Source organism: Papilio machaon, chromosome 5, assembly GCF_912999745.1.
Source record: "Papilio machaon chromosome 5, ilPapMach1.1, whole genome shotgun sequence".
In the NCBI taxonomy this organism is placed as follows: Eukaryota; Metazoa; Arthropoda; class Insecta; order Lepidoptera; family Papilionidae; genus Papilio; species Papilio machaon.
The window spans coordinates 7,735,188-7,753,509 of record NC_059990.1 but is presented as its reverse complement, the minus strand read 5'-3'; the positions used below and the strand labels follow the sequence as shown (position 1 = coordinate 7,753,509).

Sequence of the window (18,322 nt, the reverse complement as noted above, 5' to 3'; positions counted from 1 at the left end):
CAAGATCTCCACGTTTTTTTTGTTCTTTAATCGAAAGAAAGAATATAAATACAATCGTATTTCGTTACTTAACAAAAACTCAGAGTCAAGGCGATGTTAGTGCATGTTCTTAAATGTGTGATAAACAAGAGTGACGTCACATCATGTGGGTCACAATACGACCTCTTGAAGAGACGAGAGCGCGTTGGCCCGGCCTTGCTGTCTACAGACAACGCTATTTTTGATAATAGTATGTGTATCCAACTTAACTATAAGTAATAAAATTTGGTATTTCGATTTTAAGTGTTTTCACAACGACTGCTAAACACAATGACAGCCACACGCGAGTCGTGCGACCATTCAGTGAAAATAGGCACCAATACTTGAAGAATTCTCCTAAAACGACAAAAACACCGAGATATCAAAACTTAAACGTACTTCTTATAATGTTTCTAAAATAAAGTATGTTTTTTTTAATAGTTACATATTTTTTGTGTTCTTTTTATAGACGCTCGTTGTCGAAGTTAAGATACGTCAAGGTTGTTAGATGAATTGGCAAGTCTGCTTCGAGAGGTTTCAAGTATATTTGAGATTTCTTAACACGATAGTTAAGTCATTTATAGCTGTTAGAAATATATTGCGTTAAATTATACTTAGTAATATCAAAGCAAAATAAATCACGTAGTTTTATTTTTCTCAGAATTAACTTAATATTAGAATCATAGATATATAGATTTGTTTAACTGTAACTTTAGAAAATAAATAACATAATATATTCATAAGTGAAGCGAAATATTTGTTTATAAATGTATTTTTATTCAAAAATAAAAAACAATAATCTAACTTAGAATTATAACCTAGGACACTAAAATAGCCTCGTTATTTGGAGCTTCCAGGCTTATGTGACTCATACGCTCTACGAAACCTAATATGGGGACCTGTTCTGTTCACCTTTATACGAATGTCTAAAGGAATTATTGTGGAATAAAATCACGCTTTACTTTTAATATAATTTTAGATGTATAGAGACATGAAAACAGTATATAATTAGTTATTAAATCAACGCAAACTAACAACATATCAGGTTATATGAAAACAGCGGCGAGTTTTAAAATATAAATAAACTTCAAAAATATAATACACTAGCAGTAGCCCGCGACGCAGTCCGCGCGGAATTAAAAAAAATAATAAGTAGCCTATGTGTTCTACTAGGCTACGTTTTACATCTGTGCCAAATTTCATCAAGATTCCTTGACCTGTTCCGGAGATACCTTCATACAAACATCCATCCATACATCTAAACATTAATATTTGTAAGAGTAATTAATTTTACTTATAGGACGCACTTTTCTATTGGTATAAATAGGAATGATTCCTTCCCGCCTTTTTTGTGTAACGTCAAATAGAAAGGGTCATAACATAAAAGCGAACGGCGCAAAGTTTTGATTATACACAATTTGTTGGGGCCTTTGTTTTTATTATTTTATTTTATTATTTCACAACAAATATTTATATTACAATCATTAATTTTTACGATTTGTAATCATTTATATTCAGTGCGAAAAATAAGTCTGTAATTTGTCGCTGTTTCACTAAAATTACTCGTACGTTTAAACATGTTTTAAATTGTATTTATAAAACGAAAATTACTAAAGACAATATTACGTTTTGCGTGTGCTTGGGCATGAATGTGTGCATGCTGAGTTCTTATTTTGAGAGAGAAAAATCTCAGTTTGGCAATTAAATTTGTCCAGCAAGCAGCAACTGCTCTAGTCAATAGTTATCTCCACATTTGTAAAATTCGCCAAGTAATCAATTTAAAAGTCGTTATAAGTTAATTTCAAAGTTTCATTATATCCTGTAAAATGGGAAAACGGTGTTCAGTAATAAAATTATGACGCTTTTATGAAATGTCCAAGTGTTCGCCAGCAATTATCTGACTTAAAAAAGTTAGCATAACTTTTTTCGCTTATAGACCATTGTTTCTGTCAACCTTAATAGACTTATTTGTGAATATAGATAGTAACTGATAAAGTAAAAACGGTTTCACTTACTTTAAAACATCAAAATAATAGTCGTAATGGTTTTAAACGTGTTTTTTTACGAAAGAAATAAAGTTATATATTTAAATAGTACGTTTATGTGATACAGACTGATTTCAGTCGGCGGCGGCGGTAGGTTTCCGTAAACAAATAGAACACGTGCTGTTACTAATGGAAACTTTCTCGAAATAAACATTAGCCATGTGCCCGAGACACGAGTGTACGCACTAAGGCATAGTCACTATTATTCTACCGAAATAAATATTAGATTACATGCGTATGTAACTTGAATTAAGTTTTAAGGAAAAAATATAATACTTGAAATTTAATTTGTCGTTTTCATCAGTTATAAGGATAAAGATACGACACAATTGTGAATAACACAATTTGTACATTGGAAATTGAATTGTATAAAAAGACAAAAACATTTACTACAATATATATTAATTTTGTTAAGTTTAAATAAACTATAACGTAATCAACATAACAATGTTCTCTACAAGAATCACAAGCAATTGCTCTTTGTCCATATATCATATCAAAATACTAGTTCAGTAAACATACACAGTCTTCCATTTTGTAAGTTATTATTATGTATTTGTTATGTTATCCATACTCTGTGAGCAAATACATAGTATTTTACGAAGACTGTTTCCTCAATACGTTCCATTAGGTATAAGATAAGAGTATTTTTCTATGTTGTACAAGGTCACGTAACGTATACAAAACAAACACACATAAACGTTTATTTCCACTTACTTGTATATATTTTTATCACTCGAAACTGACTTCAAGACACTGACTAGTTAATCAATATACAGAACGATATTTTACTGTTGATATTTATTGTACCTAGTATATTTATTTTTTGACGCATATAAGATTCTTCGATCACTAAGCGCCAAGGGCGTCGCCAACTGATGCATAACTACATACTCGTAGTATCACTTTGTTCAAATAAAACATATTATAGTCTACAGTTCAGTTCAGTTTCTTGATTATGGCTCTCCCTCAGCGGATTGGGCCAGTGTCGAGTGATTATAGTTTTATTCTTGTATTAAAGAGACTGGCAACACTCTACTTATGGATAAGTCTCGTGAGCATACAAGTGTTACAAACTCTAGAATTATCTACAAACGTTGATTTACCTAAAAAGGACGAACACAATAATATACATAGTATTGTTAGTAGGTTATGGGACAAACAACTTATAATCTAATATTATTTTTGTTAATATAATCACATAAAATATTTACAAACGGGGTATGTTCGTGGGTTAAGAGGGTCTTAAAGTTAGTGGGACGAGGGATATAATTGGGGAGGACATCAATTAAGGAAGAAGTTCTGTTCGGGCAAGAGAAAAATATATGGTCCACCGTTCCTTCACCTAATCCGCATTCACATAGCGAGCTATCCTTAACCCTGATTTTCGCTAAGAAAGTTGGAGTGCACGCATGGCCTAATCGTAGTCGACAGATCGTCGACGTGGTCTGCTTATTTGCATCAGGGAACTTAAAAATCCATGGCCTCACTGGTATGGATTCTTGTATGTCTGCATAGTATTTTCCTTTGCTAATAGAAGTCTCGGACCACACAGATTTCCAACTAGACAAAAGATGTTCCTTAGCCAAGGACACCAGGTCATGAATGTATAGTTTGTGGTGACTCATTGAGCCACACGATGTGGCTTCTTTAGCTAAATGGTCAGCTGACTCATTGCCCTGGATCCCAGAATGACCTGGAATCCACGCAAGAGTGACCTGGAGACCTTGCAGAGAACATCTGTACAAAATGTTTTTAATTTCCATAATAAAAGGGAATCTTGATTTACTTCTAAATTGATTTGATAAAATTGCGTCTAAACAGCTTTTAGAATCCGAAAATATTATTGTCTTTCTAATCTTGTGTGATTCGATGTACATTAAGGCTTCTAAGATGGCAACCGACTCTCCAGTAAATACCGAGGATAAGGAGGGAAGTTTAAAATTTAATACTATACGGAATTTGGGAATCCAGACAGCTGCTCCCACGTAACCATGCACTGAGAGCTTGGAGGCATCCGTATAAATAATAAGCCAATCACTCCAGCGCTCATCAACTATTCGCTGGAAATTGGTGTTTGCGGAAGCTGGGTCCTTAGTTATATTTAAGTCCAGTATTATGTTCGGGTTATGAACTAACGCCTGATAGGGAATTTCAAATATGGGATTAAGGGTAGTTTGAGAAAGTGGACAAGCAAGACGAGTGATTTTGAGATAACTTTTTACAAGACAAGGAGGTTCTTTGTGTGCCCAATATCCACCGGCAGTAACAAGGTGTGACAGTTCATGAAGTTTTGGAAGAAGACTATGTGAAGAAGTTTGAAAAATTTTAAAAATAAAGCGATCACTAAGGTACTGTCTCCTGATATGTAGAGGGGGGTCAACACATTCGACTTGCATTGCGTTAATAGGAGAGGATTTCATAGCCCCTGTAATCAATCTGAGACATTTAGCCTGGACTTTGTCTAGTGCATGTAGAGGTAATTTATTGCATGGTTCAAGAATAAAGATGCCATAGTCGAGATGACTTCTAACTATGGCATTATACAAGAGCTTTTGTGAAAATGGGTGGGAACCCCACCAAACACCTGAAAGGGAACGAATAATGTTTATATTTCTTTCGCATTTCGCAATGACATGATTAATATGGTGAATTGATGTCAATTTTGAATCCAGGATAAGACCTAAAAACTTTACTTTATTTTTGACTGGAATTATATTACCATTGCAAGAAATTGAAATATTAGGTATATTTCTGACTCTAGAAAATACCACAACTGTACTTTTAGGTATAGAGAGATTGAGACCGTGATTCTGAAGCCAATCATCCAGATATCTAATAGCAGTGTTAAGTCGAGAGGTGGCTTCGTCAAAGTTGTCAGACGATACATAAAGTGATAAATCATCAGCGTATTGTAGGACATCACAAAATGAATTGACGGTAAGCTCCAAATCATGGGTGTATATACTGTATAGCAGGGGACTTAGGACAGATCCTTGGGGCAGGCCCTTCCAGACAAGTCTAGAGGGGAGAAGAGAATTTTTACTAGAAATTTGGACAGATCTAGCCGAAAGATAATTTGAAATATAGTTAACTATCCTCACAGGAATGTTCAGATGAAGCATTTTGCTTCTGAGCACCGGAAGAAGTACATTATCGTATGCTGATGAGATGTCCAGAAATACGCCAATCACCGATTTATTTTTCGAAAGGGCTATACGGATATCAGTAATAAATGAACTTAAACTATCCATCGTTCCTGCTCCCTTCCGGAAACCATATTGACTTTTAGCTATTATACCTCTACTTTCCACTAGCCATTCCAATCTATTTTTAATCAGATGTTCTAATATTTTTGCCAAGGTAGATGACAGTGCGATAGGTCTATATCCCAGAGGATCATTACTTAACTTCCCAGGTTTAAGAATAGGGAGTATAATTTGAGATTTCCATTCTTCCGGCGGAAGGCTGGAGAAAAAGATGATATTTATTAAATTTAAAAAAAATTTACGAGTTTCTAGACCAGAATTTACGATGAAAGAATAAGGGATCTCATCTATACCCGGTGAAGAATCTTTGAGGCCATTAATGGCACACAAAAACTCATCCCAAGAGAATGGGCGGTCAAACTCATTTTCTAATGGGCCCGATGACTGAAATACTGTAGTTTCTTCCATAGAAGGGGCAACCGGAGGAGCAAGTCTCTGTGCAAAAGTGTCTATCCAGACTGAGTGATCATTGGAAGAGTCTTCACAAGAGGTAACAGACGCACGAAATCGTTTTATGTTTCTCCACACCATTGAAGGGGGAGACATGGGGGAAAGAGATTCACAGAAGTGACGCCAACCAGAACGTTTTTTGTCGGAGAAGGTTCTCGCAGCTTGAGCGGCCACATGCTGATAATTAATAAAATTTTGTTCGGTCATGGATGAGTTATAAATTGCTTCAGCTTCTTTACGTTTTTTGTACATTTGCGTACACTCACTGTCCCACCATGGAGGGGAGGGAATTTTGTTTTTACCCTTTGATAAAAGCGGAATAGACTTATCTGCAGCTTTAAAGAGGGCATTTTTAAAGCGCTCAAGTGAGTCCGTCATATTGTCGAGACATGGAAGGGGGATTTTCGAAACTTCTCGGTCGGTCTCAGAACAAAATTGAGACCAATCAGCCCTAGATAATTTATACTTAAGACGGGGACGGGGATTATTACAAAAGGTGTGAGAAGAAGTATCAGGAATAGACAATAAGATAGGAAAATGATCACTGCCACAACCAAAGGGTTGTACCGTCCAAGAGAATAAAGAAGCCAGCGAGGGAGAACAAATGGAAAGATCGACCGCACTTCTCTCGTCTTGTCCCGGTCGGACTCTTCGCGTGGGAGTGCCGTCGTTTATTATACAAAGATCACGGTCATGCAGGAGATCGAGAAATTCAAGGGATAGGGAGTCGCAGGAGTGGGACCCCCAAAGAGTGTGATGAATATTGAAATCTCCTAGGAGAACGACAGGAGGTGGAAGAGAATCTATTATCACAAATAGTTCATTTAGGGTGGAAAGACGGGGATCTGGTATGTATATAGAAATAAAAGAAATGTTAAAAGCTCTAAGAGCTACAGCGTTGAATGTATTCGAGAGACCTGAAAGTGGAATTTGTGAGTAGGTAATAGATCGAGAAATTAATAACGCAGAACCACCATGCCCATCAACTCTGTCATCCCTGAGACAGGCGAAACCAGGGATACGGAATCGAATCTCCGGGTTCAACCAAGTCTCCTGAATGGCAACGATAACAGGACTGTGGGTATTGATTAGGTCGATAAGTTCGTGCTTTTTATGTCTAACGCTACGACAGTTCCATTGCAGAATATTGCGAGGAGCCATCGGGAAGGGAGAATAGACGCTGAGTAAGTTTTTCTCTAAGATTGTTCGGTAAATCGACTTCGGAAAGCCGTGAGAAGAAATTCAATACGGAAGATATTTCATTGCCCTGTGGCATTGAATCATCAGAAGCTGAAATTGATGTATTGGAAATGGCACATCCATTGGAGAGAGACGAGGGAGGGTATTCCGTGATCCTTTGGAGCGCACGGCGATCATAACCAGGGCTTGAGGCCGGAGTAGATGTCCGGCGTGGAAGGAACACAGTTTTACGGCTTGAAGATTTCAGTGGAGTACGAGGGGAGGAAGATTGGGGGGAACATGAAACAGAAGAGATCTTACTAGTTGATCCAGAATATGAACGCATGCCGGTGCGGGGGTACCTTGCAGAAGCCTCTTGATAGGATTTATTTTCAGTGGACATGACATACTTAATTTTTTTTTGTCTATCGAATTCAGGGCAGGTTTGGTCATTGGCTCTATGACTTCCAGAGCAGTACAGGCAAGTTGGAGATGTTTTGTCACATGTTTCTCCTTCATGAGGTTGGGAACAGACAAAGCAGCGGGGTTTCGACCTGCATTGTGACTTGACATGCCCAAATCTGCAACACTTGTTGCATTGAATTGTTGGCAACAAATATATTTCAACAGGTATAGAATTATAAAAGCCATAAACATGTTCTGGTATCCTTTGTCCTGAGAAAGTAAGTACAATGGATTGAGTGGGAACCCACGAGGGGGGCCCACCTTCACTTCGGACTTTTCTATTAAGTCTGCGAGCTCGTACTATTTTACCTAGGCCTCGCTGGGTAAGGTCAGAGTTTAATTCCTCAACAATTTCTTCCAATGACCACTCGGTGGGCATATTTCTAATAATCCCCATTCGGGTAACATTGTATGAGGGGATTACTGCCTCATAATTATATTGCGTTAGAGTGGGTAGCTCGAGAAAAGAGTTAGCATCTGACGCTGACTTGAACTCAACCGATATGCGATTGCGACCAACACGTTTCACACCATCAGCCAGTACATTTTTAATATTATTTTTTGACAAAAAATATCCAAAGTGGATTGGTCTTAGAGAAACACCTAAAGACGACTCATTTTCTTTTTTGGAAACATGAACTAAAAAAGGGGATTCAGAGCCTTCATATTTATTTTTTCTCAGAGTAAATTCAGGGGTTATGTACGTTGATTGAATAGAAGGAATAGGGAGATCACCAGTTTTTTTAACAACGTAATGTTGAACATAATCATTATCATAATTAGTCCTTTTTCTATTATTATTCAAAGAACCATCTGTCTGTGGGAGTATATTACAATTTTCATAACCACCCCCAGGATCGGGAGGGTCGGTATCCATTTTGGACTACTAGTTTTAACTTAAACTAAGGGAACTTACCTTAGACAATCACAAAACCAATAACCAAACAAATAACACAAAAAGCAAATCAACAGATTGTCTCAGATAACGTAAATCTAAATAAAATAACCGCAACTAAAAAAAACACTTGTACTACGCACTCAACCAGAAAGCAGAGTCTATTATAGTCTACCTCTGACATTTCTAATAGTCTCAAAAGACAATAACGTGCTCGTAACACTGCTGCTCTTGAAATTTGCAAAATATCTATATTGTTATTTGACGTTAAAAATACAAAATCAAATAGTCGAGACAAGTACGTCGCTTTACGCATATAATAATTTTAGCTAAAATATTTATAAACGTCTCTCGGCATCTCATTACAATGTTTATAAATCAATGCGTTGTGTTGCGCCGATAGTGTACGTCATTATCAAGGTTAAATGCCAGATGCTCTCTGGTGCCGATGTCGCAGTGACCCGCTAATTAAGACAGTTGTATCTAGCTTATTCCGTCAAAGCGAATCAGGAAACAATCCGTGATGATGTTAGCCTGGATTTTATTTGTTTAAGGGAATCCTTTAGCGGCTTGTCTTATAGCACAAAAACAAATGAAACGGAGAACAAACTTTGCGTTCGATTTTGTCTTTCGAGTTTTTCGCTTGGAGGCTCGGTCGCCATGCCATACAACTTAAGTTAAACAATGAACCGAAGGTACTTTAATAATTAATACCGATAGACACATTCTTAGTATGATTATAATGTTGTAGCCACTGTATTGTATTAATTGCAATTTGAATATAAGTCGAGGTTTGCGGCGATAAAGTTTTTATTGTAAGGTTGTCTAGCGGCGCGCTCAAGGATATCGAATGAATAACAAAGTGTTACGTCTCATTAACATTTGTTCCGTCACCGAGATAAAGATCACAAATTATTAAGTCATTTTGCTAACATACCGTAAACTCTGGGTTTATATTAGTTCAGACGTTTTAAAAAGAGTAGGCACCTTGAAATCTAGTTAGATTAAAGAACTGAAGTACCTCTAACCACAATGTTTAAACTTCTTTTGCTGGCTCATAACGACTAATTTCTTCTAAAATGAGAAGATTTGTTATATTTTTCTTTGCAAATAAAAAGTTGTGTATTTTCACGACTTTGATCTATACACATAAATCTTAATGTGACAACTATTAGTACTCTAACCGTTTTAAAATAAACATGAGTATGTAGGAAAAAAGTTCTTTGGCACAATTTCTCAAGACGCTCAGAACGCCTCCGCCTTTTTTGTGTACCAATCCTAACGAAGAGCGCTCTCTGATATTAAATTTAACTTCCAGTAATATTTTAAATTTATGGCTTATTCAAATTCAAGTTTCCCTATTTTTATCTCGCTTTTAATCGTTTGCCTGCATTGGAGTGGAATGTACAGTTACTCTACTCATGCTTACACACTTGTGTAATGGTGTGTCTTTAAATATTATCTTACTAATATTGTAAACTAGCTGTTACCCGCGACTTTGTCCGCGCGAAATAAAAAAATGCACAAAAGATAAAAAAAGTTCCTATGTCCGTTTCCCCATCAATTTTCAGGTAAATCAGTTCGACCGATCTTGAGGTATAAATAGTGTAACTAACACGACTTTCTTTTATATAAAAAGATAGGAATGCGAATGTTTGGATGTATGGATGAATGTTTGAAATTCGCCACGGATGTAGATCATAGACTTGAAGAACACATAGGCTACTTATGTCTTTTAATGCCGCTTGATCGGAATCGCAGGCGACAGCTAGTTACAAAATGCGCTCAAAAGTAACTTAAAAAAAAAAACAATTTCAAACAAAATGCACTCAAAAGTAACGTAAAAAAACAATTTCAAACAAAATGCACTCAAAAGTAACGTAAAAAAAACAATTTCAAACAAAATTCACTCAAAAGTAACATAAAAAAACAATTTCAAACAAAATGCATTCATAAGTACCATAAAAAACAATCTCAAACAAAATACACTAAAAAGAAACAAAATAATGTCATGAAAACTTCTTTCTTTCTTTCTTCTCTCTTTTAAAAACCCTCTAAACTCTAAAGAAAGTTCTCTTCTTTCTTGTAACATGTCTATATTGTATAATTATTGTTATTTCGCAGTCGGTGTCGGCCGAAGTAAATAGGTGACATTTTATATTTGAGATGTATTAGACATACTTACGTTTATGTCCCTACTTAGGCCGAAACCGACTCCAAAATAACAATAATTATACAATATAGACATGTTACAAGAAAGAAGAGAACTTTCTTTAGAGTTTAGAGGGTTTTTAAAAGAGAGAAGAAAGAAAGAAAGAAGTTTTCATGACATTATTTTGTTTCTTTTTAGTGTATTTTGTTTGAGATTGTTTTTTATGGTACTTATGAATGCATTTTGTTTGAAATTGTTTTTTTATGTTACTTTTGAGTGAATTTTGTTTGAAATTGTTTTTTTTACGTTACTTTTGAGTGCATTTTGTTTGAAATTGTTTTTTTACGTTACTTTTGAGTGCATTTTGTTTGAAATTGTTTTTTTTTTTAAGTTACTTTTGAGCGCATTTTGTTTGAGATAGTTTTTTTTTGTTTTGAAGTCGGCTATTTTTTTTTTCTTAAAATGTTTGTTTTATTTCTCAATTTTTAGTGAATTTGAAGTTTAATTACAAATTTCCTTAATACGTATAAGGACATAAATAAGACAAATAAAGAAAAGGACTTTCCTATTTAATATGTGTGTACTTCAATTCAAAAACTAATTTAGAATACACCAGATAACCACTTATCCTTTAAACAATGAAATAATTATCAAAATCGGTATACAAATTGAAAATTAACGAACTAATACATCGTAGCGTGCCTTTAATTTTGTCCAGCCGCGCGCCGCAGTAGCATTTTTCGAATGCGCGTAGTTTTTAATAATTTAATATCTTCCAAACTATTGATCAGAATTACATAGTTTAAAGGCTAATGTAATCTGCATTTAATACTCTAGCCATCAAACATATTTATTTGGATAAGGATTCATATCGAATATAATATAATAGCGCCGTAAGCTTACGACGCTGTTTTTCGTGTGCAATTTAATCGAAGTTTGTTCACAATAACATGGTTTTTGTGAGACATCCATAGATGATAGATATATGCCACCTGAGACTTTTATTTAGCAAATTTAAGGATCTATAATTACTCGATACATCATTTTAATGTAGGTCATATAGTTTGACCTACGTAAGCCCAGAAAGCAAATTTGTGCTATTCATTGTAACGCGATGTAGCATTTTTCGTTCCCGCGTAATTTTATTCTTACGATATCTCCTAAACTATTAGACAGAATGATATAGTTTCAATTGCAAATATAATCTACATTAAATTCTCTTGATAATGAACATATTTATTTACATTAGGGTTAATACTGAACTTGAATAATAGCGTCGGAAATAGGGCAAGAATTTAATTAATGTTTCGTAAAGAAAAGAATGGTTATTGTGAGAAAACTATAAAAGATAGATATATGCTATCGCGGACTTTTATTTAGCACATTTAAAGAGCTACAATTCGCCATACGTCATTTTGATGTAGGTCTTATAGTTTAGCCTACGTAAGCGCTGAAAGCAAAAATGTCCCTAATTTTCGCAACAAATTTTGAAGCTTATTCAAAATCTACTAGTCTTCTAGTTATTTAAAAAAAAAAACAAAAAAATGGGACCCACCTGCAAGCACTTCCTTTCGATTAAAATAATTTTTATCAAAATCGGACCACCAGGGGCGGAGATTCGCGGTAACACACATAAAAAAAAAAAAAAAAAATTCAGTCGAATTGATAACCTCCTTCTTTTTGAAGTCGGCTAAAAATAGATACAGTTCACCAAGATGACGCCAGGTCTAATGCATAACATTAAAAAAAAAATTGATTAGTATTTTTAACGAGATAGGTGAGATGTACACTACAAATATAGTTTTTTCAAGAGTCAAAAGAGTTATGACTCAAGATTCTAAGAACAAGTCCGGAACTGAGTTTTATGATTTACCTAAGTCAAATTTCTAGGCAGTTGTTCACACTTAAATGCACTATATTTGTTGGTTTTTAACATAGGTATTTCCCAAACCTGGTTTATAGGTACGTTAGTTATGTAAAAAAGACCTGTAAATAATTTTACTATAAAATGTATTGTTTAAAGTGGTTGATTTTATTTAAGTTTGTAACGGTTTGTAACTTTCAATTTCGCTTCTACCACTGAATTGGAAGGCTTCAAATGTCATTGTTACAAGTGCCGCAATCAAGTTAAAACTTGAGTCATTAACAAAGATTTTAAGTCGTATTGGTGCTAAAAGTCGGTTAAGCCAGGATCAATTAATTCTATCTTACCAACTTAAGATTATTTGGCAGCGATTTCTTCCAATAAAACATTATTTCTTTTTTTTCCATTTCTTCGCCATTGCTAAGGCGACTTAGATGAAAGTTCAAACACTTTTTAAAGGTAATCAGAAGAAAATTGGAACAAGTTGTTAAATTGTATTTACATACATGTGTTTGGATGTATTTATAAATATGTGGGCGAGTGTAAAATGACCGCGTAGTATTAGAAATTGTTGACATTATCGTACGTGCACCGAAACCAAAATAGAGTCAGTATGAAGTCACATATTATGTGTACAGCTCAAATAAAGCTATGGTCCAGTTCCAGCAAGAATAACGCTATAATGTTTTAAATTTATAGCTACATAGCATGTTCAAAACAAATTCTAAAAACAAACAAATGTCAGAAAAGGTTGTTAAAAGTGTCCTGAGAAAAGAGTTATTCTAAAAACTAAGGTAAAAATATTTATTACATTTTATATCATCAACGAGTAACTTGAACTATTTGTCAATTTATCCATATTACTTATCGGAGGAACACTGGAACAATTTAATAGTTAAAAATATTTCTTAACTTTTTATTATTCCATTGCGTGAAAGTGGTATAAATTGATTAAAAACAAAAGAAAACAATCGCGTAACAAGTCAAAGAACTTTGTTACTCATTGGTTAAAATTATTATTCTCATTTTAAAGTTGGAACAATAATGGCGTAACTTTTGTCAAATCATATCTAACTCTGGCTCGTTGCCATTGAAACACTGGGGTAATTTGAGCAAAAGGTCCTAACTTGCTCAGTAAACAAAGGTCTTGATATTACATTAAGATTGATGTATTTCTTTTATTCAAGACAATTATTTCTAACACTCATTATATCATTGTTTATAGAATTCATACATTTCTATACTCAGTCCAATTTATTGTAATTTAAATTATTTGGTTTGACATTTTCATTCCGATTAAGAGTCAGTTAAGTTCGTCTATATTTGATGGTGTTGATCTCTTGATCGTGTTGTATTATTGAAATTTGTAATGTTACTTCATAAATTGCGAATTCTTTTTTTTTACAGTTGTAATTTTTTTTCCTAAATTGAATATTAAGAGTGCAATCGCACTATACTCCTAAGTTATTCGGTTGTGATGTGCTCTTGGCGCAGCCACAACGCTCATTAAGGCCAAATATTTGCATTTCACATTTCAGCAAACTCTTCCTTACGTTTTTATCACTTAGAGCTTAGAGCTCAGACACACAAAGACAGCTTAGTTTTGACATTAAAAAAAATTAATTTAATTTAAAACGAAAGTAACCTTAAAAGAATAACACTGGATAAAAAATATAGCGGGTAATAAACCGACAAGATAGATATCAGTATAATATATCCATAAATTATATAGATTATATAGTTGCTTAGACTTTTATTTGTTTTTAAGAATAGAGGTCAGAAGAAAAACCCTCTATACAAAAATATTTTATCCAATACGAGTTTGTAGGTTGGTAGTAGGTTTATAGACTACAAGTATACAAACGTTGCAATATATTTTATTCATAGTTTACGAGTTTAACAATATTAAATAATATTTACATGTAATGAATTCAAACACATTATAAAGTTGTAACTTACCTTCACGGTCACAAGTTTCAATAAAAAAAAACACCAATTCAAATTTTAATGTTCCACTAAAACTGTATTCCACTTAGAATATAAATAGTGAGACACTAAATTTAAAAGTACAGATAATAATTATTTTTTAGAACACAAAACACACGAAAACATCCGATTATTGAAGCAACAAGCGACAGTAGTTCACTCGACGACCGTCAGCAGCGAACTGACCGGGTTTCAAGCGAACAGATTTTCTCATTCGCATTTCGTTATCTGGTTATTTGGCGCGAAAATGTTACGACGGACATTGTTATTGATAAGAAATTTAGATTTTTCGTTCCATTTTTTTTTACTGCTGGGAATGATCTGTTTAATTAAGATAGAATAAAGCGTGTTTACAAATTGCTCTAAAGTTGTAATCTTTTTTTTTATGTGATGAGATAGTGTTTTTTTATGAGATGAGAAATCATCACGTGGTGCAGTGGAAAAGATATATTATATTTTATGTCGCGAGTAATTTAGTTGAAGTTTTTCTTCTAAAAATGTTTCAGAATTTAAAATATTAACTTGTATCGTAATGCATGTGCAGATTTTTTTTAAATTAGCGAATTTTAGTAAACGTCAATTCTTTTATTTAGTTATAGTAGGGTATGATATTACGCGATAAACGGCTTTCTGTGTCCTTTTTCATGTATTGTTCTATTACATTGGACTTGAAATGTGGAAAATTGAGTTTTTTTTGTTTTTTTTTGTATCCCACGATTTTTCTATGTCCGGTTTACCACAACATTACTCGCAAGCAAAGAAGCTTTAGTACATATAAAACTGAAAATAGAAGATAAATCCCATTGCAAATTATTTCAGTTATAACAAATAGATGTTTCGCATATGTACTGAAACTTTAAGACTGCAATAATATTCACAAACTATGTTCCAATTATGTCTGAAACTTGGCACAAGTATTTGCAGTTTGACGAGCGCTCGAAGTGCACTCACAACTTTGCCAGCTCACGTCTCGAACACTAAAATGCTACATCATACAATATAATTAATCATTCATTTATGGTTTCAAAATGGTACTCTTTTCATCTTAATTTTTAAATAAAAGTGAAGTGGTATTCAGATTTGTATATTTTTGATATATTAATAACTAGTTGTAGCTTGCGACTCCGTCCTCGAGGAATTTAAAAAAAAACTCTTCCAGACTATGTTCTACATGTATGCCAAATTTCAGCGTGATCCATGCAGTCGTTCTGAAGATACTTTCCAACAAACATCCATCTGTCCATCCAAACATTAGCATTTATATGATTTATTGACTATGACAGATAAATTCACATATGGAAATAAGATCACGGTCGATATTAGGTAGATGTCACCAATCTCATTATTTTTATCATCATCATCAGCTCATTATATATCCCCACCGAGGGGCTCGGAGCCTACCCCAAGTTAGGGGTGACTAAGCCATAGTCAACCACGCTGGCCAAGTGCGGGTTGGTTGACTTCACACATATCATTGAATTTCTTCTCAGATATGTGCAGGTTGCATCACGATGTTTTCCTTCACCGTAAGAACGTCGGATAAATGTACATATGTAAATCGAAAATCGAAAAACATATTGGTACATGGCGGGATTCGAACCCACGACCTGCAGATTGCAAGTCTAGTGCTTAACCCCTGAGCCACCGACGCTCTATTATTATTATCACAAGCTTACAAATTCCATTGAATGTAGAAGAGATTTTGATAACATTAATAGAAACAACAATACTCATTTATTTAAAAAATACATTGTAAAATATTAAATAGAGTAGAATTATATTATTTCTTACATTTAATATTATATTTTGAAGTCTTCAATATATTCATTTCGCAGATATGAAATGAAAGCACTCAGTTTTATATTAAGCATTGAATTGTGTTTGGTCGGTTGCCAACGATCGTGAAATCTTAACGGAAACGGCTATGAACCCACCGGGATATTTGAATGCTTTTGGCGGTTCTTACATTATATTGGTAAATATCGGATCGGAATAACCTGAAACATTTATTCGATGGAGTGTGTGCGTTTATTGTAAATTTGTCTAGTGAACTAAACTTAAATATTGTAGAAGCTTGAATAACTTGTCTTATATCGAAATAACAAAATCCCAAGCTTGGCCATAACTTAACATACATAATCCGAGGGGTACGATAGGACCACCATATTCTTTATCAACCAAAATAATAACTTAAATAATGTTTAAATTTTTCAGAATTATTGTACTTTTGCTTTACTTTTTAATTTTGTTGCGATTTTTAATTCGTAGTACAAAAATTGAATCTTTACAATTAGCAGCTGTTTAACGTGCTCGTACAAATTGCCTCTACTAGCGGTCTCTGGTCTGGTACACAAAAACGTTCACAAGTTCCACGAGGCCGGGGTTTGATAGCGATGATACGCGTGATTTATTCCAGCGAATAATTTACAACAATGACTAGGCATATCGTACCCTCAAGCGAGCTTTTTGGATGAAAATTTTATAATCCATATGTATGTTTCGGTTTTTGTTTTCATGCATATTACATAAGAATACGATAGCTTTATCGGTTATTTAAATATTAAACTATTTTTGTTTACTTCTATGGAGCCGAAGGGGTATATGAGAGAGAATAATATAACAGGAAAAGTTTTACGCAAAAGTAAACAATTTAACCGTGATTTTCAAATTTCATGTCACTTGTATACGAACAAAATTTTACTCTTTTTTATGAAAAGAATGACAGGGATGTTTATATTGCCGTATAATGTAACGGACAGTGGAAACTCACCGTAACGATAGTTGTTTGTTTTTTGAATGTATTTTTTTTAGCAAATATTTGTTAAAATCAGAATAAACGCAGGTCACCAGACCAATATTAATCAATAAATTTTACGATGCAGTTTATGTGAGGTCAACTCGGCTGAGGGCAAATGTTGACTTTTTATATCCCACCCTCGACGTAAGCCTACTATTTCTGTAGCAAAAAGTATAATGCTTTGCAGTATTTTTTACATTTCTTAATTTTTAAAACTACTTATAGCAAAGAACTCGATCCCCTTAAAGTAGATAGCAGCTATAATAATTGCCGTAACCTAGTGGAGCAGACAGAGACCACTGACTTCTATTTGGCGCGATGCTGACACATTTTCTATATCTTTCACATTCCTGCTATCTCTACTAGAACTTGTACTAGCTATAATAATTAATAACTATTATCTTAGGTATAGTTTATACTCTATAGTCATCATGTTTGTTTTCATTCATTTGTTTTTGACGATTTTGTTATAAGTCGTATTCTGAAAAGTTTTTGAATACATTGAGGTGAATGTTCGGGCAATGTGAATGGGTCTTTGTTTACCACCTTTGTTTCATGATGGTATAATTATTTCCGGAAATAATAACGAGCCCGTCGTTTGTTCTGACTCTCATTCATTTAAAACCAGGCCCACAGTACAATGCTATTTTGTCTCTATGCAAAGGTTTTTTTTCTTTTGCGAATAATACATAGCACGAATAGTTGTGACAATCATATCGTCAATGTCAATTATGGCAAAATTAGTATGAGATTTTTGGTGTACTTTACGCCCGATAGGGGGCACACACCGCTGCACATTTTATTACAAATTTTGTCGATGACGATACGATGGCGACTGTCATAAATATTCATGCTAGGTCCACTGTATTTTTTCTTCATGTTTCCTCTTTATAATAATAATGATAGTTGCATTAAAGTGCGCATTAACTACTATTATTGCTCAAATATAAATGTACCAACATGTTTAGATAAAATTTATAATTAGCACGGTGACCGCGTATTTTTTAACCTCATTTGAAAGCTTCATTAATAACATAACCCAAAAACTGAGAATTTATTGGCACCATTTTAAAGAGATTGTACTATTTCAACATATTGTACTGTGATAACAAACATGTAAGTTAAGAAAAAATTAAAATTATAAATTTAGCAAAGCCTAAATTACTTTTTTTCCTGGTTAATACTAAAAAAGAGATTATAAC

General features: G+C 34.0%; 2 protein-coding genes across 2 annotated transcripts in view; both read right to left on the bottom strand.

The window, feature by feature from the left end:
• Positions 1-14,491, bottom strand: part of LOC106710636 (CD151 antigen) — a 55,635-nt gene extending 41,144 nt beyond the window's left edge. The window contains exon 1 of the mRNA XM_045678177.1: positions 14,297-14,491. The gene's annotated coding sequence lies outside the window, so the exon portion shown is untranslated. The remainder of the gene's footprint in view (positions 1-14,296) is intronic.
• LOC123721029 lies at positions 3,152-8,303 on the bottom strand. The gene is made up of 3 exons (XM_045678050.1): positions 6,910-8,303; positions 3,278-6,857; positions 3,152-3,169 (listed from the first exon to the last, which is right to left on the bottom strand). The coding sequence occupies exons 1-3, from the start codon at positions 8,301-8,303 to the stop codon at positions 3,152-3,154; spliced, it is 4,992 nt and encodes a 1,663-aa protein (XP_045534006.1).
• Positions 14,492-18,322: the final 3,831 nt, after the last annotated feature.